General features: G+C 46.4%; 2 protein-coding genes across 2 annotated transcripts; one reads left to right on the top strand and one right to left on the bottom strand.

Annotated features, from left to right (window-relative positions):
- Window positions 1-552: 552 nt before the first annotated feature.
- LOC122376470 (blastula protease 10-like) lies at window positions 553-2,101 on the top strand. Its single transcript, XM_043356349.1, has one exon. It carries the CDS (start codon window positions 553-555, stop codon window positions 1,846-1,848), a length of 1,296 nt encoding a protein of 431 aa, XP_043212284.1. The 3' UTR covers window positions 1,849-2,101.
- A 15,583-nt stretch (window positions 2,102-17,684) lies between these two features.
- Window positions 17,685-20,430, bottom strand: LOC122376468 (noggin-like; the record flags this gene model as incomplete). The annotated part of the gene is made up of 3 exons (XM_043356347.1): window positions 17,685-19,387; window positions 19,786-19,930; window positions 20,291-20,430. Coding segments are annotated over 3 exons (696 nt in total), but the record flags the coding sequence as incomplete, so codon positions are not given.
- Window positions 20,431-23,174: the final 2,744 nt, after the last annotated feature.

Raw genomic sequence — 23,174 nt, 5'->3', positions numbered from 1 at the left:
CCCCGTACGTTAGCGGCAGGCAAAACGCCAATACGGTCGAGGTTAAAAAGGGCTATCGAGTATCGATTGTGCTTTTGGGGCACGCTGTAGATCTTATGGTTCACCAATTATGCGTCAATTTATGAAAAATATGGAAATGGGGAAATGTTGCGGGAGAATTTAACTTCAGTGACCTCTAAGGACTTGGTCATTGCCCTTGGTAATTAATAACTGTTGCGCTTCTTTTGTACTCTTTGAAAACCAGCTATGCTTTTCTCACCTTTTTCTAGCTTTCTTAGTTTGCGAAATCGAAGGAGGCACCCTTCCCCCACCATTATGTCGGCGTGGCTGATACCCACACCCGGAGTCTCGTTTGTCATTCACATATGCGATTTGCGTGGGACGCATGTGTCAAGTCCTCCATCAGCAACAGGTGGTGTTCGTGTAATAAGATGGGATGTTGAGGCCCCAGCAAATTGATCTTGAGTAAATTACTTTCAAGAACGTCACGCAACTCATGCCGCAATCTGGGATATAAAAAGACGCCCAAAGAGCCCTTGGCACATCACAGCCATGGCTCGTCTCAACCTGGTGCTTCTTCTGTCAGTGGCAGCGGCATCGGTGGCCGCAACAGGCTCCGTTCCCACTGAAGCAAAGAACCCTGACGTCATCGAGCCTCCACCAGTACTACCTCCGTTCGACACAGAACTTCCCTGTAATGTTACCCTGCCAGACGGAACAGTGGAAGAACTTTTCGAAGGAGACATCATCCTGACGGAAGAACAACGCGTCAATCGCAAAGGTAACATTTTTCAAACGTGGCCAAATGGAAATATACCTTTTGTTATAAATGCTTCGTCTTCCTACGACAGACCCGTAATCCTAGCAGCCATCGCTGAGTGGGAGGCAGCAACGTGCATCACATTTGAAGAAAAGCCCGAAAGTTACAGCAGCGGGCCGCACCTGCGCTTCTTCCAGGGATCAGGATGCTATTCGTACGTTGGCATGGTGAGCTCTAACAGCGGCCAAGAAGTCAGCATTGGAAGTGGATGTGCTTTTCTCGGTACTGTGATACACGAGATCGGCCATGCCATCGGGTTCTGGCACGAACAATCTCGGACGGATCGGGACTCCTATGTCACGGTCATTTGGGACAACATTAAAAGTGGATACGAACCCAACTTCTACATCGCATCAGCTTCACAATCGCTTGGAGTTCCATACGACTTGAGCTCCGTCATGCACTATGGTGGATTCCAGTTCACTAATAATAGTTTTCCGACACTCGTCACCAACGACATCGCTCAGGCCGGACTAATTGGGAATCGCGATGGTCTCTCACACCGCGACAAGCACCTGGCCAACCTGATGTACCTCTGCGACGACAGCTGCTCATCCCCGCCCACCTGCGCCAACGGCGGCTACGTGGACAGCAGCTGCACGTGCGCGTGTCCTCCGGGAACCAGCGGCGCCACGTGCCAAACCGTCACGGGCACCTACTACGAGGCGCCGTGCGGCGACCAGAGCATCGCCACGGCCGGCACAATCACCTCGCCCGACTACCCCAGTATATACCCTCCCGGACAGCACTGTGTCTGGATCGTCACCGCGCCCGCAGGTATGCAGGTCCGCATCGACTTCGGCGCGTTCGGGATCCTCTACCGCTCTGGTGGCAAGTGTCCCTTTGACTGGGTGACCGTGCACACTGACAGCGACTCGATTCCAGACTACGTCAATTGCGGCATGGAGCTTCAGAACCAAAGTATCACGTCGTCAGGCGAGCGTCTGGCCCTAGAGTTTCACAGCTATGGCTACGGTAACTATCCGTACTATCAGAAAGGATTCACTGCTAGCGTCACCTTCGTATAAGGCAGATGATCGTCTCCAAAGAGCGACTTCCGGATAACTGAACCCTCATTGAGTCATGCTTCCGACAGAAGTGAACATGTTTTGAGCTTATGCGTGTTGTGACTTGAAAGTCTTTTTGGGCCCACCTATGATTGCGACTACCTACCTGTTTTACATCGATTTATCACTACTCCTTTTATTCCGTTTCTTGTGGCTTGTAGTTCAGTTCATGTGCTGCTGTGTGACGTTAAGCCACGCTTCTGTTGCTGTTGATGGGTTCTTACTTTGTTAGTTGTCTGCTTCAAATAAACCAAACAAAAGCAAATGTGTATGTGTGGTTTTTAGGACAATCCGTGCTACCATCTTGACGTTCCAGATGAAAAACTGCCATAGACATGACGAAGAGCTGAGAAGGGCATTTGATTTAGCTTCCTGATAATATCGAGAAGGCTTTTGCCCTTCCTAAAAACATCACCAGTTATCACTGAAAGGGTGCGCTAGTGCGGCATGTTTGTGTTATCGGACCACTGTCCATTAGATCTAAGCGACTTTCAGGACTTAGGCAACACGACGAGTAGAGTTCTGCACGGCTGCAATTTTCCACAGCCTAGCCGCCCCGCAGCCGTGGTTCCACAGCCACAGCCGCCCACAGCCGTGGCAAACTGTGGGCAGCCAGCCGTCAGCCGGCCGTGGATACTTTCAATGAAATGCAACCAAATAGTATAAATAAAATAAGTTATTTTTAGTTTATACATATAGCCAAAAGCACATTCCAATGGGCTATATATTATCAAGCTCATAAAACAGAGGGCTGTTCACGGGCACCGCACACTGCTGCGTGCGGTGTGTGCGGTGGGTCCAGCAGGCGTGGGGGTAGGAGATGGGTAGGCGGTTCTGACGTCACGGCTGCGTGCGGTAGACGGCCCGCTGTGACCAGTCCCGACCGGCCACAGCGATCGCTGTGTGCGGTGACGGAAGGCTGACGTAGGGACGCAGTGGGCGGAGCTTTGCGGTCCGACCGCACACAGGGCCCGTGAACAGCCTTCAGGTCTGTCTACACAACGCCCTTGCAAGGGGTTAACCCTCGCTGGACCTATGGGTTTTCTACATACGCGCCGGCCGAGGGGGGGGGCGGATACGACCCCCCTCGCCGTTTCGCCCCTGGTGAAGCTAGCGCATCGCGGAAAAAACGAGCGTGTGAGCCGTTACGAGACGCAGAGATTGGTACCCGATTTTAAGGTCCTAGGTCCTGTAACCTCTGAGGTAACCTCTGAGGTCAGGTCAAGTGCCCCAAGGTACGATTCAGTTTTTGGTGAATAACTTCACAAAAACGGCCGCAGAGCCGCGATTTTGGCAGCATCGCGTTCGCCTCGATTAGGCGCTCGAATGATATACTTTTTGTTCGGGTCAGGTCAACTTAGGGTGTTGACCTCAGGTCAAATTCAGGTCAGCACCCCCAGGTCACGAAGTTGGTCGAAAGAGGTCATGTCGCACATCATTCGATTCGGCAGGTCTTTCTGAGTCCATTGGTGGCTTTCCCGACTCGCTAGCTCAATTTGATCGGGAGTTATTGACGAAAAACTAATATGACCTTGATGACGTCATAAATGACGTCACGCAAGGTCAACATTGCAAAATTGACGCATCTAACCTTGCAAGGAGTGCACCAAATCATGATTCTGTGTGCTTGATATAGTTGGAGATCGTTCCCGGCGCCAGAATAGCAGTTTTCATTTTTCCCCATTGACTTATAATGGTGAGGTCACGAAAACGACCTGACCTCATATGGCCTTTAGGAAAAATCCGAGATATACAAGTTGTGAAACTCATAATGGATACTAGATCCTGCAAGTTTCATTTCCCTATGACATCTCCTCTGGCAGTGAGGGCGTTGCGAAGTTGCGACATCTGAAGACCGTGCAGAGGTTCACTTATGACGTCATAGGTCATTGACCTGACCTGACTCAAAAATGCGGTTGGTGTCAAAAGATCCGGCTTGAATCAAAGGTTAGGTATGTAAAGTTTCAGCTCTCTATCTCTAGCGTGTTCGGAGCTATCGCGAAAAAAATTATGGGAGGGGGGCGGCACCCGCCCCCCCCCCCTCGGCCGGTGAGGGTTAACAAAGATGGGTAGGTACCTACATGAACAGAAAACATAAACAACGAACCACAATAGAAGCAGTGTAGACATCTAATGCCAAATCCTGAAGCATGGTTGTGGGACAGACCTGATACTTTTCATTATCAAATATCAATGTTATGGAAAATGAAACTGTTGATTAACTGTCAAACAGTGATTGTCCTGATAGTCAAAACTCTTGCTTCTTTCTTACCTTGCATATTTTCTGGGGTGTGATATGCCAGGCTTGAAGCAGCCTTCTGGGCAAGTCTCAAACTAATTTGATATGCAAGGCATCAAAACACTAGTAAGCATCCAAGAAAGAAAAATATTCATCTATTCTGATTTTTCCAATTTGATTTTCATTTTTCTTCAAGCTGCGCTCAAATCACCAAGGACATGCGAGCCACAATTGCCTCTTTCAATCTAAAAGTTTATTGGAGTTCTTCATGACGTCAGTAGCAAAGAAGTAGCAATTATTTTCTTGTGGGTCTACAAACAGCCATAAAAATTATGATTATCTAATAATACAATTCTACAGTCCAATACTTGCTTTCAAACAAAGATTGAATATCAAATTTTAACATTTTTAGAAAAAGACGTCGTTTTATTAGTAAAGGCAACATCTCGCGTAAGAAATTTCGTGCTCAGGGTTTTCAACGTCATGTGAATGAACCGTAAGTAAGGTTTACGCTCCCTTTTAAGTCCTCGCCCCGCTGGGGGAGTGCAATTTGCCCCCCCCCCCACCCCTGTGGTTTTTCCTGAATAGCAAGAAAACGGCGGCCAAATTTTCAGTACCATACCGGGCATCAATTTGACACCTTCACACTAAATTTCAAGTCTAAGGTCACCTTAGGTCAGGAGTTATTGATGTCAAACTGAGGTCATGTTCGAGCAAAAATGAGCCAAAAATATAAAATCTTGAAACGCTCACCAAAGCTACAGATACTTAGCATTTTCAAGTTTTTTTTTTTAATGGTCATATAGAGAAAAGACGGCGGTACCAAACTACTGTCTCGGATTTTCAAAATTAATGGATTTTTGACCCCAAAAATTCAAAAAATTGATTTTTTTTATAAAAAGGCAAAAAATCCCATTTTTATTTTAAAAAAAAAAACGGAAAATGTGTGATAGTCCCTGCGCTCTACTATCCACATACTAATTTTTAGATCGATACCTCTTTTTTTGGCCTAGTTATAGCGAAAAAAAACTGTTCAAAATTGATGACGTCAAATTTTTTAACTCAATTTATGGCAATTTTAGAGCACGTAGCGCAAAACAAAGAGGACCATTGAACTCCCCGTGCCGAGCTGCATCGAATCGATACCCATTACCCATTTTATGCAAAAATATTAACTTTGAAAATTTACCTAATTTGACCTGACGCTTGAGCTGACCTTGACCTGACCTTCACCAGAACATAATCTAAACTGACCCCAAAGGCTGCCTGACCCACATAATCGCATTTGACATATACAATGGACCATAAAACATGTATCACATAATATTTTCATATTGTGACCGTCAGTGACCTGACCTGACATCAGTGACCTCAAATAGCAAAATATGTGTTTGACGAACAATACCCCATCGATGATTTTCAATGAAATGCATCTTACTCGATTGTACTACGCATTTCTTGAAATGCCTGTAAACGGTGAAAATTCGATTGAAAACGGTGAAGATTCGATTGATTGAAAATTCGCGACGCGTGCAAGTTCGTGGCGCGGTGAAACGATTGAATCCTACGCTTGAACAGTCGCTGCGCATGCTGTACGGAGCGCAAGGTGACTGGGATCTTCGCCTCGCACAAGCTGTTTGAGCGCACACCTTCTTGAGCTTGGTGTGACTGGACATACGTGACGAAACATTGACCCTTTCCTCGAAGAAGTAAAAACGACGCCAAAAGTTATTGTTTTTACTTCTTCGAGGAAAAGTTCAATGATTCTTCACGTATTTATTCTCACTATGTTCCTCGCTAAGGCACTTCACACCATTAATTTCTAACGGTTGAAGGACCAAAGAAAGAGGTCAAGAAGAGCGGGTGCACCATACGCAGCCCCCACAGGCAGTGGAAGAACGCCCTTGCGTACCTTCAGTGAGTGTCTCCGTGTTTGTACAGGCTCCTCAAAGGGACGCGGAGACACTTCAGCGGGGCGACGAGGAGTCGAGAAGCAGCGAGACGTTAGTCTTCCGGTGCCATGTGGGCTGACTGGTATAAACTAGGGTCTTTGGCTGACTCCACGGCCGTCAGGGCCAACCGAGCTAGTTGGCAGCTTGGGGCGGATGCTCCGGGGTTGCTGCTTGACCTGGAACACGATGGGACGCCTGATGAAGAAACGCCAGTTCAACTTGGCCCAGCGCAAGGCCCTATGCCCAGCTTAGGTGGAGGAACTCTAAGTAACGTCAACGAGCGAGCCCCAGCCTCGACGCGAGCAGTTCCGGCTGCCAGAGATTGCCTCATTCTCAGATGATGTCGGACTCTGCCGATCGGAGCGCGCTCGTTGAACCCGTGGTGGCTCAATGACTAAGGGACGTGAAAGTGTCCGTGTGTTGAGTTATGTCTAAAAGTGTTGTGTGTTTGTTTTCGCACAGACAATGACAATACAATGACAATGTAAAAACACAGTGGCAATGTTGTCATTGTCCGTGAGAAAAAAACAAAACAAACAAAACTTGTCTAACTTTTCCAGTGTTTTGTGTGTTATGCTTTACAGTCGAGTCCACAAACACGGCGTAAGTCGGAGGTGAAGAGTGTTATGGATATGCTACATCGCTCTCCGGAATAGAGACGCCATGCAATGGCGAGGTTGTCATAGCAACGAACACAAGCGCCCGGCCAACGGGCATTGTCGGGCCAGCGTTACCGCTGCTAGGGAAATTTCCCTTTTCTATGGAAATCAGCGAAGATCTAGGGATATATGGATTTCACACGAAATTTAGGGAAATACCACCAACCCGAAAAATGGTTGTTTTTTAAACAATCGAAATCATTGTTGTCATGAATTATTCTTCCTCATGTCATACCAAATAAAGATAAGAACATTTTTCAAAAATTTAGGTTAATAAGACCCTCTTTTTAAAGACATAAAGGGAATTGCATACCTACCTATGTATGCATGTATATATAATTCTTGCTATTATTCCAAAACAAACTGCTTCTGCGTTGTTCCATTTCGGGTGAGGCTAATTTTTCACATCAAAGTTTTATTTTGGCGCAATTTTTACAATGTCTACTTCTAGCGCATATCACTTCCTTACGGTCAAACTGACGGTGCAAAATAATGCATCGACTCGTCTCTTACGCCAGCACTACCGCTACCCATACGATGTTGGTAGTTTCCCGCGTCCCACAACACACCACAATTTGCGATATACCACGCAATTATATTATACCACATACAGTAATTTGCTATATGCCAGCAATTTCATAAGAATCTCTTACGTTAACCTTCGCCCCAGTGGGGGGGGGGGGCATATGTTACCACCCTGTCGCGTTTTTTGCGTGCGAATAAAAAACCGCGGCGCGTAGCGCCGCGCCGCTTGGGCTAACTTTTGGTACATCAATTTTGGACAATGTGTGAAATTTTTGACCCCAGGTCATGTCAGGTCAGGTCACCAGGTCAAGTTAACTGACCAGGCCTAAAAAAAAGTTTGCAATCATGTCCAGCCTGCAGTGTTTGTCAGAAAGGTTTGAAACTTGGTGGATTGCATGCTGCTATGAGCGCCTACAATTTGTATATCTCGGATTTTTCATATTCGTGACCTAAGGTCAGATCAGTGGCGTGACCTTTCCATTACAAGTCAATGGAGAAAAATGAAAATGCCTCTAGATCCGTGTGTACGCATCGGAACAGTCCAAATATTTCAGAATCACAATGATTTAGTCCACTCGTGATGACCAAGGTGTCATTTTTGCTGATAGCCTCTAGACAGGTCATCCGAGGTCACTTGAGGCTACAAACAGTTTTTTGCCAATAACTCGCGATTGGAAAGAGATAGAACGCTGGGGATGGTCTCATTGTGTTTGTCTTGTTGAGACGCATCGACTGATATGCAACATGACCTTTTCCGGTAAGGTCATGACCTTGACCTGAGGTCAAATTTTCAAGTTGACCTTTCAAGGTCAAATTATAGTTCATTCGACGCGTCTCGGCGAGGGGAACACGATTCTGGCAATTGAAATGTCGTGGCTTTTTGTAGTCGAAAGTTATTGTCGAAAAACACTTTTCGTAAAAACAGCTATAGTCCGTTTTTCTTATCTTTAGACTTCACTCCAAGATGTGCAGATAACTTAGCACGTGACGTCACACAATTTGATAATAAAAATCAAGCGTCACGCTCATTGCCACTGGCTCTAAAAGCGAACACACCATATGTCTGCTGTGTATCAAGGAAATCTGAGACTTTTATATATCTTTTGAAATTTATATCCATTCGTATACAATAATATGCAATGCTCTCAAAACTTCGGCAAGGAAAACCGATCGGTGCACAAGCGAGACAAGTGGTTTATAATGTTTACCAATATTTTATTCGAAAGAAAGATGAATACCTCAAGCAAGGCGATGAGAGTGCAGCGGCTAGCATTAACGTAGCGAAGGAGACCAGCTCTGCTACTGGAGTGTCGATTGCCTCTGTTAATGCATTCAAGAGTGGAATAGAGACACATGGATGCCAGTCTCCAGCCCGCCAGCGCCCTAACAGGGGGCCACGCGAGTACTTCGACGAGTTTGACCAGTGCGCGTTCAGAAGAATGGTGCATGCCATGTACCTGGAAGGGAAAAAGGTCACTTTGGACACCATTAGAGCGGCAGTTCAGGACAAGTTCGAGCAGACTATCTCGCGCTCAACCATACGAAAGCAGCTGTTCCAAATAGGATTCAAGTTCCGACAAGTGAACAACCGAAAGCTGCTGGTTGAAAAACCTCAGGTGGTGGCAGCCCGGAACGCGTTCCTGAGACGCATTCGGAAGATTAGAAGCTCCGACCCAGAGCGCACTATAGTGTACTTGGACGAGACCTGGTATAACCAGTTTGATATGCGAACGGTCGCGTGGTTGGACAGTGACGACGTGGCCGGCCATAAGCCAGTGACAGGGAAGGGCAAGCGCCTAATCATAGTCGATGCTGGCTCGGACAGCGGCTTCACCCCAGGAGCATTCATGTGTATGCCATCGCATGGGACCTACGATGGCTTCGGTGAACCAAACATACCCAATATACGAGTACGACTCCTGTGTTTCCTGTCTTTTGTAATTTGTATTACGAGTTACTGGTGGTAGATTTGTAGACACTAGCGGGTAATACGAGCAAAACATGTCATCACATTGAAATAGTATGTATATTTGTTAATTTCGATCAATGCTGCATTCATCGCTAAACACACGCTCATATAGCCAACTCGTGTTGGTAGCCTGCGCCGCTGAACACGCATGTCCTGCGGGTTGCCTACCTCCACAGGCATAATTCATCTCCGCCTCTCGTCACGCAGTCTAACCCGTCCACATGATACTTCGTGAGGATTACAACGTCACAGTCAATACTATCGAAAACGCGTTCACTCGAATGTCTGCGATAGCGAACCACAAACCAAGTGCTTCACGACAGTCGCCAGAACTTGTTACGAGCCACACGCCGAGCTCCTTCAAGAATTTCCTTGCATTGGGTCCGCACTCGCAGTCGCACGCACCTGCGGTTTCAAAAAACTTCGGCTGGAACCAAGCCCTATAGGTCTTGAACTAAAGTCACTGATGATGACTTGTGTCCATTTGCAGAATAGTTCATTTCCAAGTGATATTCGCTTTTATAGGTACCCTTTAATTCATCGGATCGATAGTTCGGTTAGCATACCAAACTTTATCCAACTTAATTTTTGTAGCAGGTAGGTATAAGTACCTACCTATTTATGTAATACACATTTGTGAGACTACAAATCTGCACTTGCCGCACCCAAGAGCGCCACTCTCCAGGCTTCAAGGCAATATTTTCTGTTTCCGAAGGGCTTGATTTTTTCTAAGCCATGCTTTGTCTCGTGCATATCTTGCGAAACATCTTGGAGTGAAGTCTAAAGATAAGAAAAACGGACTATATTTTTGGAGTTTTTGCCCTCTGGAGGCTAAACCGTTGACCTGAGGTCAATATTGATAATGACCTTTTCAAAAGAAGAGTTCAAAAGCTATCGTTTGCTCTGCCATGCGTTTTTCTAGCTACCATAGTTCCTGAGATAAGCGGCATGTTTTCTGAAAAATATAATGACAATTGGTAAATTTTGACATTTGATGACCTCTGGTGATCCCAATATTGCTCTAAGGTGAAAAATGACCGAAATACTTTCAAACGTACGCATTGAGAGCTATCGACTGCTTTTTACCGCGTCTAGCCCTCTTAGTTTTTGAGTTAGAGGTGGGTGGTAACATATGCCCCCCCCCCCCACTAGGGCGAAGTTGGCTGAGACCGCCACTGGGGCGCGGGTTAACGTTACAGAATGTAGTTAATTGCTGTTTTAGGACGCAGCGACTATAACACGAATGGTCAAAATGAGGAAAGTACGTCAAATTCCATGAAAATAACCGCATCTAGGGAAAGATTTTTAAAATAGGGAAATTTTCGTGAGAATCTGGGGAAACCAGCGAGACGCCAGCGGTAACGCTGGTCGGGCAATTGTCGGGCGCTATCTGTCCGTACGAGAGACTTGTCACTTTATATGGCCTTGACTTGGTTCGTGACGTGTTCTGAACAGACTGAACTTGAGCTTGCCGATCCAATAAAGTTTCTCTGTCTCAAACATAGACTTGTAACTATAGCACTGGTGTCAATTTGTATACTTTTGTAGGGCCCTTGACCTCCCCCCTCCCCAATGCTGATTCGCCTTCCCCCTGACCCCCAATCTGCTCTCGCCTCCCCCCAAAAGTTTTTCTCATATTTTCGCACTTCACTCTTCAGCACTACCTATATCCATGCAACGTTAGAGATTCTTGCTTTCAGTGACTTCATGCTCCGAAAGTTTTAATTTCCATGTTCGTCAAGTTTTTCCTCGATTTGGTATCAATTATTTTACTACGGATTACCTACCATATCACGCGGCGAATCTAGCAGTGCAAAACCGCATCGAGCGGTATGGGCATGGGCAAGGGTATGGGCTTCTCCTTACTGTGGGAGGTCTACAATGCTTTGATTTGGTTGGATTGACAGGTGCTGCCGCCAGCGCTAAACTCTGGCGCGCAGGCATATCATTTCAATATAAAGCATGTGCCACCCGGTGTGGTGATAATTAGCACTTTACCACGTCCCCTCGTTAGGAAAAAGCACAACGCGAACTATTTTATAGATGCATGCTCGCATTGCCGTGATATATCAGACGAAAGCCTCCCTATTCGTGGGCAGTGCAGCTGCTGCCGTTCAAGATATAACTCTCCCCCCCCCCATTTTTCGACGATATGTGATTGAGTTGAAGAAAATCCCAAAATTATCTTCACCTAGCGAGTAGAACAAGACATTTTTGATATTTTCACGGAAAAATAGAGGGAACTTATACTAGCCAAGCCTCGTTTCATAAAGCGAGACCGTAACTTACGCCGGTTTTTGGTCTTGTATTGCAAGTGCATGTGAAGCGATGAATTTATCCCTTCTATTTCTTCTCCCTGGGGGAAGAAATAGAAGCCCCCCCATGGGGGGCATATGTTACCACCAACCTCTAACTAAAAAACTAAGAGGGCTAGAAAGACGCGGTAAAAGCAGTCGATAGCTCTCAATGCGTACGTTTGAAAGTATTTCGGTCATTTTTCATCTTGGAGCAATATAGGGGTCACTGGAGGTCATCAAAGGTCAAAATTTGCCAAATGTCATTATATTTTTCAGAAAACATGCAATTATCTCAGAAACTATGATAGCTAGAAAAACGCATGGAAAAGCAATCGATAGCTTTTGAACTCTTCTTTCGATAAGAACATTATCAAAATTGACCTCAGGTCAACGGTTTAGCCTCCAGAGGGCAAAAACTTCAAAAATAGCTGTTTTTTTTCGCAAAGTGTTTTTCGACAATAACTTTTGACTAGAAAAAGCCACGACATTTCTATTGCCAGAATCGTGTTCCTCTCGACGAGACGCGTCGAAAAAACTATAATTTGACCTTGGAAGGTCAACTTGAAAATTTGACCTCAGTTCAAGGTCATGACCTGACCGGAAAAGGTCATGTTGCATATCATTCGATGCGTCTCAACAAGACAAACACAATGAGGCCATCCTCAGCGTCCTATATCTTTCCAATCGAGAGTTATTGGCAAAAATCTGTTTGTAGCCTCAAATGACCTCGGATGACCTTTCTAAAGGCTATCAGCAAAAAAGACACATTGGTCGTCACGGGTGGTCCAAAGCATTGTGATTCTGAAATATTTGGACTGTTCCTATGCGTACACACGGATCTAGAGATATTTTCATTTTTCTCCATTGACTTATAATGGTAAGGTCACGCCACTGACCTGAGCTTAAGTCACAGATATAAATAAAAATCCGAGATATACAAATTGTAGGCGGCCATAACATCATGCAATCCACCAAGTTTAAAATCTTTCTGACAAACACTGCAGGCTGGACATAATTGCAATTTTTTAGGCCTGGTCAGTTAACTTGACCTGGTGACCTGACCTGACATGACCTGGGGTAAAAAATTTCACACATTGTCCAAAATTGATGTACAAAAAGCTATGCCAAGCGGCGTGGCGCTACGCGCCGCGGTTTTTTATTTATACGCAAAAAACGCGACAGGGTGGTAACATATGCCCTCCCCCCTCCCACTGGGGCGTAGGAATAGTCAACATTTTACCTTTGGTGACCTCTGGTGACCTGACCTTTGACCTGACCCAAAAAATGACCGAATTGTGTTCGTCCTTATTTTGGACGTTCTTTCGATTGCCGCTTACCGCGTGTCGCTACGTGGCCCAGGAGCCGAGTTAGAAGGATATTCAGACACCCTCCCCCCGGCCCGGCGCGGAATCTCAGAGCACCGGCCCGGCGCGGAATTTCAAATTCATTTATGTGGTCATGTAGAGAATAGACGGTGCTACAAAAATGCTATCTCGGATTTTCAAAAGTTTGGGATTTTTACTCCCAAAATTGAGAAAATTGATTTTTTTAGAAACGCAAAAGAAATCCCAAAGGTGTTCTTAATTTCGCAAAAACAGAATATACATTTGATATTCACTGCACTCTTCTATCCGCATACCACATTTTACATCGATACCTTCTTTTTTGGCCAAGTTATAGCAAAAGAAGAACTGAGTCCTCTTGCACCAAACTACCTAGCTAGCAGGCGCGTAACCACGAGTCTGAAGTTACTGTGGACCACATGGAAGGCCGCGAAGACCAAATATAATATTTCAGGATCAGCCTTCGCCCGAGTGTGTTGGGGGAGATGGTGGGGGGCGTTTTTGGCCACACCTGCCATTTTTTTTTGTTGCGCGTGTAAGCACAACCGCGGCGCGCACCGACACAGGTAAACATGACACACTGAACCGGAAAATTGCACCTGTGACCCCTTCTATGCCTCTGATATCATCTCAGGTCATGAAACATCCCAACAGTTTTTTACCATTACTTTAGGTAGAAACATGTTAGAGCGCAAACACCATGGAATTGTGTTCAACTCAAGTCTCAACAATACCAATCGCATGACATGCAACATGACCTTTTCCTTCCATGCGTCTCGACGAGACCAACGCGATGCCGGTAAAATCAGCGCCATGCTATTTTTGAGTCAAAAGTTATGATACAAAAACCTTTCCCGCAAAACGCCAACCTGGAAGCTAAACCATTGACCTTAGGTCAAAACTGAGAACATTGCTCAGAAAGGTCTTTGAAAAAGCTATCGAATGCGCTTTCCCTCAGCACTGCAGCTCTATTGGTTCCTGACGTATGCGCCAATTTGTGAAAAGTTGTCAAAATTGGGAATAAAAGTTTGTGAAAATTTTACCTTTGGTGACCTCCAGTGACCTGAGCGATGACTTGATCAAAAATGACATAGGTAATTCTGAAAGATACTGTAGCGAGCTATCTGCTGCTTCTTACCGCGTCTTTCTAGCTTGCTTAGGTAATCTGGTGTGGCCAAAAAGCCCCCTCCCCCACCATGGCTAAGTTGGTTGAGAGGCCCACCCGGGCGCTGGCTAAACAAAACATCCAGTTTTGTTTTCCGTTGACTACATATTACTCTTCACGTCGATTTAGAGACAATATTTGGCTATTCAAGCAAATTGAGGTCGTCGGTTTTACTGGGGACGGTCCCCAGTAACCCAAAAGTTACTGGGGACCGGTCCCCAGTGTCCCCAGTGGTGGTTACGCGCCTGCTAGCTAGGTAAAATCGAAAAACCGGTTTCAGAATAAGCTAATCTAAAGGTGGTAAATTTGTTTGCAATAGCCCAATACATAACCCTACATGTGCTTGCTAAATTTTGCACGCAAATTGTTACATTTGAGACTTGGACTGGGTATACGATGCAAAATAATCCAAGCATTGGTGCAAGAGGATTTTGGTGCAAGAGGCCTCTGTTCAAATTTGATGACATCAAATTTTTTAATTAACACGCGCAGTGGAAGGGATTTCGCCCACCCCTCCTGTTTTTCGCCAATAACTCGCGCCGCAAGCACAATATCGATGTGAAATTTCGGCTACCCGTCCAAAATTGAATTGCGGATCTCCTCGTGCAAAAAGTAAGAAAATCGGTTCACAACTTTTCTAGTAATAGCGGTGTAAAGTTAAACATCCTGCCGCCGCCGCGGCGCGGCGCGGCGGCGGCCGGCGCTAGCCGTTACGCGCCGCCTGAATTGTAGACTGTGCCGGGGCAGGACGGTTCCGTCTTTACATCGCGCTCCTTACCGCTGATTACATTAGATTCGCGTCAAATTCGGTGAGAAGACTGAGAAATGTACAGGTAATCATATGGTCAAAGAATTTTGAAAATCGACCGGTAACAACTTGAGTTATGAGTGTGTAAACACAAAATTGTGATTGCCGCGTTTCCCGCGTCGGCCGATGCCGCTACAGCCGGCGACATCTTACCCTTAATAGGCTTCTAACTGCCATATTTATTGTTAGATTATCTAGAAATTCACCATACATACTCACAAATGTTTGCTCTTTCGTATAGTGAAAGATTTGAAAAATCGGCCGGTAACTTTTTGAGTTATCGGCGTGTAAACGCAAAATAGTCGCTAATATGGCAGATTTGACCACATTTGACCTCATTTGACCTTGAAGATATTGACCTAGGGTCATTACATTCACACGCAACAGAGGTCCCCATGGCCTTCACCCACCCTCCAAATTTCGTTTTTCTAGCTCCAGTGGGAGCTGAGATCTTAGGGGGGAGGGCGACATCCGCCCCCCCCCCTTCCACTGGGCGTAGTACTCGCAACCCTTCCACTGCGCGTGTTAACTCAATTTTTTAGCAATTGTAGACCATGTAGCGCAAAACAAAGACCGCCATTAGACTCCCCGTGACGAGCTGCATCGAATCGATACCCATTTTATGCAAAAATGTGAGGTTTGAACTTATGCCTAATTTGACCTGACCTTGACCTGACCTTCACCAGAACATAACCTAAACTGGCCCCATGATTGACCCACATAATTGCATTTGGCATGTGAAAATGGACCATAAAACATGCATCACATGATATTTTCATATTGTGACCCTCAGCGACCTGATCTCTGTGATCTGAACTGGTATCAGTGACCTCAAATAGCAAAACATGTGTTTGACGAACAATTCCCCATCGACAATTTTCAATGAAATATTATAAGTCAACGGGGAAAATGAAAACCGCACGGGTTCAAGTCACTCCGGCGCTCGACATTTGAGACTCCTGACGGGGATGGTCTGCAGTTGCTGGGAGCAGCCGCAGCCAGTTGAAGGCAGTTGAACGGGACAGGTCGTGTCCGGCTTTGAAGGGCACGTTGAACTTTGGTATCTCAAAATGCTTCCGTTACCCAGAATTGCGCGATCGAACGGTAGGGGGTCGGGGTCAACCAAAGAAGCTCTGCTTAGCGTATAGGCTCCGGCTCTGTCAATCCGTCCATTTAAACCATCCCGGGGCTCGTCTCGTTTGTTTCGCTCACCGAGGCATTACGTCTTTCCAGGGTTCCCTTAGCTGACTCCTGAGTGTCCCAGGGGCGCTAGGGCCACCACTGAAGGCATGGGCGTAGGAACGGCTGGAACATTGTGGGTGCATGGGTGCAGAAATCCAGCCATGGCCGGTGAAGCGGGGGGGGGCGACACCCGAGCGAAGGCTCGTTACGAGCTTTGAGGGTGTACCATGTCGAAAAGGTACCAACCGATAAGTGCATTTGGAAGCATTGACCCTCGCATGTGTAGGGGAGTTGGATGAACCCCCCCATGGTTGTTCGCAAATAACTCGCGCAAAAAGCGGCCGATTGCGACGAAACTTTTAGTACCCTCGAGTTGATCAGTTTTACACCTACTCTAAAAATTTCACGACCCTGACCCAAAAGACCTTTGACCTGTGACCTGATTCTCGACTATGTTCGGCCGGAATCGCGATTTGGCGTATGTCAGCTCACATTATCCGCGCGTTTCCAGTCTTTTGTGATTGTAGACGTCCAAACATGTGAAATGGTGTTCTTCCCATGCATCACGGTGGGTGTGAAGATAACCTGAAGGTCAGGTTAGGTCATTGACCTTTGATGACCTCGGTTCACTTTTTCGAGTTTTACATGTTTCTAGGGTAGTTTATAGGGCTGATTTCGAATTTAGCATCCATTTGAACGTTTACGAAGTAGTTTTAGTGCTGCTTTCGTGACATGCTACGACGCCGTCAGTGGTAGTTGACACCTACTATGGATAGCCGGTAGGACGCCTAGTGGTTGACCTGACCTGACCTGACCCGATCTGGCCTAAATGCATGAAGAAATCATCTGTGATCAAAGCTAACATCAGATATTCGTGATCAGCACCTCGAAAAACCCGGTAACAGCTTCACTTTACGCAGTTCTAGCAGGTCCCGATTTTCCCGACTTTTGGAATATTGACCTGACCTGGAAGGTCAACCAATGAAGTAGGACCTTAAAATTGGGTATTATCGGCTTCCTCTCGTCACGGGCAACACCCTCGTTTTTTCCGCGAAGCTCTAGCTCGATCAGGGGCCGAACGGCAGGGGGTCCGACCGACCCCCCTCCCCCTCCCCCTACACATTAGAAGCTGGAAAACGCTGCACACATTCGAGGGCTAATATTGTCAATATTGACTACCGCAAAAAAGTAAAAGCGGCCAACTTAGCCATTTTCGAAGATTTAGATACCTATCGGGCTAAAATTTTTGATGCAGTGGGTCATCGGTTCGTTCAATCACATGCTCCATTTCCCTTTTTTCAGCACAAATGTAAGTTTTGAAGACCATCACTCATCACAGTAGCAAATGCTTCGAAAGATGGATAGTAGGCAACATATCCTGAATTTGCCGTGCTGCATGGGAAGTAATGTTGACTGTTGATGAAAAAGGGGTTTTTGGTTCAGATTATTGTGGGTGCAGAATACATTGTCTGCACCCACTGGATAAATATTGTGGGTGCAGCTGCACCCTTGCACCCATGGTTCCTACGCTTATGACTGAAGGTCCACATGACGGTCTCTGTGAGCCTCACGTTATTGTTAAGTGTCCTTCCGCCTTCTGCAAAAATAAGGCGTTCATAACTTAATTGCGTTAGTGATAAATAATCAGACTAAACATATTTTACGAGCGATGAACTAGTATATTTTATGACATTATCCTGCAACATGACACATCAGCGCCTTGGGTCCTTACGTGAGGAATATAATACATACTGTGAACCGTCAGCTCACAAATGATGCAGGCAACGAGACAGCCAGTGGCAGCCGCACAGTGACGTCACTTTTCGGGCTGCCATATCTTCTTGTTCATCGAGCAGCTGCCAGGGCAACACTCAAAACGGCCATGCATGCACGCTGTACCACTACAAGTACAAGTATAAGCACAGGTACCAGTAACATACCACAAGTACCCTGTACCAGCACAAGTGATACGTAAGCTGCAATTTGAACGTTCTCTGAGGTGAAATGCAGACACAAAGAATCGCAATTATGATACCCAATTAAATTTTCATTTTAAATGCATAAAATCGCAATGGCACCAGGGCAAATCAGTCACTACACTATTGGCACTATTTGCTAACTTAATTAAGGGCGACATTGTCGTATTCTTATCAAAACATACCTACTTATTGACATTCCGAGCTTGAACGTCGGCACACTCATTCTTGGGAACACTCGCAATGCCACTGAAGATCACACACGCGGTTACACCGAGTCAAACGTAATAGCACACGTAGTCGATGAAACGAAATGTTCAGCAAAGCACAAACAGTTTCATACATACCGAAACTGAACCAAATGTAATAATGGGACGAACACAAGTCAGATTAGTAAATGAGGGCAAAACACTGAGCGCTAGATGCATGTGTAAGAGATTCGTAATTATGATGAAGTTAACTAACAGTACAAAACCGTGAAAAGCAGCTGTAAGAAAGGCGAATAAATATAAAGTCGATCTACCATTGAATGAATATGACGTAATAAATACAAGATACCGTATCAAAAAATTCGGTAGAACGGTCATCGGTGTGCACTCGATACTCGTTTTCGGTCCATATCTCGAGCGCGTTCAACAACATTCAACGCATTAGCGTCAGATTAGAGTTATGTTTCACATGCTAAACGCATGCTATATGCTCCTCGCCAGTTTCGAAGCAGCAGGCGCCGAGGTGCGTGCAACAAACGCATGACTAGAGTTCTTCGTGGGCTGGGCTTCTACGTTGATCGTTCATTTCGATGTTTGTGATGCGGGACTCGGGTGCTAAGCAGTTCATCTTGTTTGCTGCTTTACTCACGAGAATGTTTGAGAAGACGCACCCAAGCTCTCCGTTTAGCATAGCATCAGACACCGAGAGCTTATACAGCGCTGACAGCGCCACCTGTCCAGTTTAGCGCCCGCTCGCAGCGCCACCTATCGCCGTGGACAGGTACACTCGCACTTGCTGACAACTGGATACCTGACGCGAAGCCATTTACAGTGTTTCACTCGCCTCCAATCCTGACAGTGCCAACGCAGCAGCGTTAGATGGCGACTGCGTGCAGGCTGGCAAGTCATCCCAGCCGGAATCGAGCACGAGCGCTTCGTGTCGCATTCTCCGGTGCGAAGCCAGCGGGGCCAGAAGCGCAGCCCGAGGTCCTTCCACCGGTGGCGAACGGCGCAGTGTGTGTACGCGTGGAGATATTTGAGCATCTTGCGCCGGAGTCGATGTGAGAGGCGGAGTTTCTGCCGGCTGCCGTCCGGGAGAGTGAGCACGTCCAGTCGAAGACGGCGCAGGTTGGCTGGGATGCGGCCGACGGTACGTATGTGACCGTTTTTCCGCACCTGTGGGATACAAGTTGAGGTCAAACGTGAGAAGAGTTTGGAACCGAAAACGAGCCAGTAAGTCAGTGTGATGAAGGTTGACAGCCATTCCACAAGATTGCGTTTAACATTGAAGTAAGAGTTGCACCACAAATGGACAGGAAGCGGGATGCTTGGTGAGAGTTAAGCATGATATCAACAGTCGAAAGAGTCCCTGCAACCCTGACATCTGACGGCTGTCTTCCGAGACCCAAAGCTGTATGACAATGCAAAAACTACTTCGTCCGGACACCTGAAATCATTAGTATTATTAACTTTATCACCTTTATGTTTCCCCCATCTCTACCGTTTCGTCTCACTAACACCATCCTCCCTCCCTTTCTCCCTTTCTCGTCTTTCTCCCTCCCTCCGTTCCTCACCTTGAAGGGCAGATGCCACGATGTGACGTTGTCTCCTCTCCTCAGACTTCGTGGCTTGTCGATACTCATATATTCCGTGTCCATAAACCTCCCCAGTTTCATCGTGAGTCGACCAATGTCCAGGTCAGATGGTGACGGGTCGTACCTGTAAACAGGTCAGGTCAGGTCAGATCAGGTCAGGACAGGCTAAGTGAGGTCGGGTGAGGACAGGTCAGCTATGAGTTTTAGGTCACACACAATGTCTTGAGCCATACGCCAGAGGTCTCCCCGCCAGCCCAATCAATCCGTGTCAAAGGAGTAAGTCGTCGAACGGATCCCAGTTACTGTCAGGCTAGTGATAGTCATTCAGATCCCCTTTTTATTTATGCTGGTTTATCGGCGACTAGGCTAGAAAAGTGGGCATGATACATTTTAATTTTTATTATTATTATATCCACAAAGATGTGAAGTTATGGAAGAAGTTAAGATCAGCATCTCAATGCCAATTAGGTAAAGATATACGTACCGTGAACTCTTGCTCTCCTTGAGGTCGAGAACTGAGAAGGCCTGTAGGTCAGGCTTTGGCCTGTACTGCTGTCCCGTGAGGCCTGTCAGAGGCCAGCAGGCCACCAGTAAAGCTAGCAGCTGCCGGGTTATTGACGACATCTGGGGACAGCGGAGGGTGATGGTTAGATGTGTTGTTATTTGTTATCAGGCATTGGTGTGATTGTTGAGAGAGAGAGAGAGAGAGAGAGAGAGAGAGAGAGAGAGAGAGAGAGAGAGAGAGAGAGAGAGAGAGAGAGAGAGAGAGAGAGAGAGAGAGAGAGAGAGAGAGAGAGAGAGAGAGAGAGAGAGAGAGAGAGAGAGAGAGAGAGAGAAAGAGAAAGAGAAAAAAATCACAAGCGTAAGAAGTGGAGTGCAAATCACATAATCGATTATGACCCCTCTTTGCTCGAATAACATTTTCGCATTACCGGGTGTTTTGATAAAATACACCGCTGTAAGCGTTCGTTTTATAAGATATTTAGTACAAATAGATGAATGGATGGCTTTGGCGGGTCCGGACGTCACGCTACCTTGTGTACCGAATGACACCATGGACACACCACCCAACCCTACCACGCCCGGTTCACTGGTGATAGTTTTAACAAAAAATTGAGCGTATCACGCATTAGCCGATGGTTTATGAAGTGAAATAAAAATATAATTGCTAAGGTTGCTATGTCATGTCATGTAATATTTTACACAGAAATTCCGTCATCTAGCTATAACGAAGCGCATCGACTTCTCTCGTCGCTCTGAAAACTTTTCTTCCAACGAACACGGAAAACATTGACAGCGATCGACAGTGAGGTCATTGAAGGCATCGCAGCGGCTTGTTTTAAATCACCGATGCGCTCTTCGCGATGTCAAATTAACATACTTTGCACAGTTTCGGCTTCTGCACGTTGTAAGTTCGTCAGGAATGCAGACTGAAGCGACACTGGAATGCAAAGCGTTCCAAGCACGCAGCCTGAGAAATTCCGAGTCTCAGAATGCGGTGTTCGTGTCGTGCATACATGTGACACGATATTTTATCATTAAATCCACGGAGAAGTACTAATATGACGTTCATGTGGTATGGTCGAATTTAAAAAGATTGAAATACGTCACGCAACCGCTCTTTTTTGCTCTTCTGGTACGTAAATGCTTTATCAAAATCCTGCACAAATTCTGGGAACGGTTCAAGAGCGGTATGCGTCTCGTTTGGCCGCATCGATTGGAACCCTCTCGAATAGATCGCGATCATTCAGCTATCTCATTTTTTATGTCAATATCATGCATCCATAAAACCCATAGCGTGTTCTCGTAAATTACGACAATGACGTAAAAGGTTCGATGCCTGAAAACTGTACATATATGTGTTTCTGGTCATACAACCAATTTAATTAGTAGCTGACTGCAGAGCGAACAGTTATCGCAACGATCGCAACAGTCAATTACTATTTTTCCCTCTTAGTCCTCATGCATTCTACGAACACATCATCCGCAGCGTCCAAGCCCTCCTTTCGCCAGCCCATCACCACCAATCTGATCCTTCCTCACTGACAGCTCTTCTCTTTCACTGCGCCCCACCCTCGCACTCAACACTAACCCAACCCTTGACGACGGCCAACGCGGCGTCATTGAGACGTGAGCCAGCGCGGCGCGGCGCGCTGCGACGCTCCCGGCGCGGTAGCTGCCCTTTTCGGCGAATGTGGCGCACCCAGTGTCAAAACGTAATGGAGCAGTGCGAATACTGATGCGCCGGATATGGTGGTTGGATCAGTGAGAGGGTCGCGTGGCGGGGGAGGGGGTCGGGAGGGGGGATAGCGGGGAGCGCCGGATGGGAGGGGAACTGGGGAGCGGCTGCTGGGAGGTGAATTTGGGAGGAGTGGGGAGCTTGGTAAGTTGGGGAGGAATAGGAAGCGTTTGCTGGACTTTGGACTGGGGAGCAGTTAAACTACATAGTCAGTAGCCTGCCTGCGAGGCGTTGAACTGCGGAAAGCAGTAGAGCTGCAAATGTTCTGTGGTATTTTCTTTTTATTAGTTTTATAGCGGTAAATTAGGCATAAAGAATACAGGATAAAGGAGCAGAGTCACAGAGGTTTTGCTTTGCCAGAACATCCGTAAAATGTAACATGATGTACAATTTACTCAAAGCCTTATGCTTTGCTGTGTCATTGTGCTTCACCTTGGTTTTACGATTAGCAATGATCTTTTCTTTACTGCCTGCTGGACCTGCAACGCAACGCAATAATAAACCAAATCAACACCATACTTTGTTGAGGAGTAACACCATTTCCGAGGATCAAATAGTCTAGCTCGTCAGCTCTAGTGCAGCATACACTCAGATACACGCCTCCTGGAACTGCGTCTGTGTTCTGTGGCACTCCGCTCAGCCCGTTGTGCGGCCACTGCGGCGGTGCGCCACAATTGGCTCAAGTGCGCTGAATAGAAGCTGACGGAGTGCGCTGGTTTATGGAACGGCTGGCGGACGGGCCGTGACTGAATGATTTCATGGGCGTGCCTAGAGGTCGGGTGCGGTGGGGGAGCACTGAACAGGAAGGTCGCAAGGGGTGGGGTGTGCTGTGCTTGCATGTGGTACGCACGTAGAAAAGGATAAGTAGGTACTGATGGAAGAAATGTCTGGCAAGTACTGATAGAAATATCTTCTATTTTTATATCGGTCTAAATAATCTTGCTAAATAAGCATTTTTCCTCTACATATTCCAAGCAATATGCATCAAAAATGAAAACGTCATATGACACGAGTGATATCCACTTAGGGCAAAAATAATACATATTCAAACATCACTGTTATTTGATGCAATGTAATCATGCTATACAAGGTGACAAAAACCTTTCAAACAAGTAACGACTTTGAACGG

Source organism: Amphibalanus amphitrite, unplaced genomic scaffold, assembly GCF_019059575.1.
Source record: "Amphibalanus amphitrite isolate SeventyFive unplaced genomic scaffold, NRLGWU_Aamphi_draft 002153F_arrow, whole genome shotgun sequence".
NCBI lineage: Eukaryota > Metazoa > Arthropoda > Thecostraca > Balanomorpha > Balanidae > Amphibalanus > Amphibalanus amphitrite.
The sequence above is the reverse complement of the archived record's forward strand: the minus strand, read 5'-3'. Positions and strand labels throughout refer to the sequence as shown.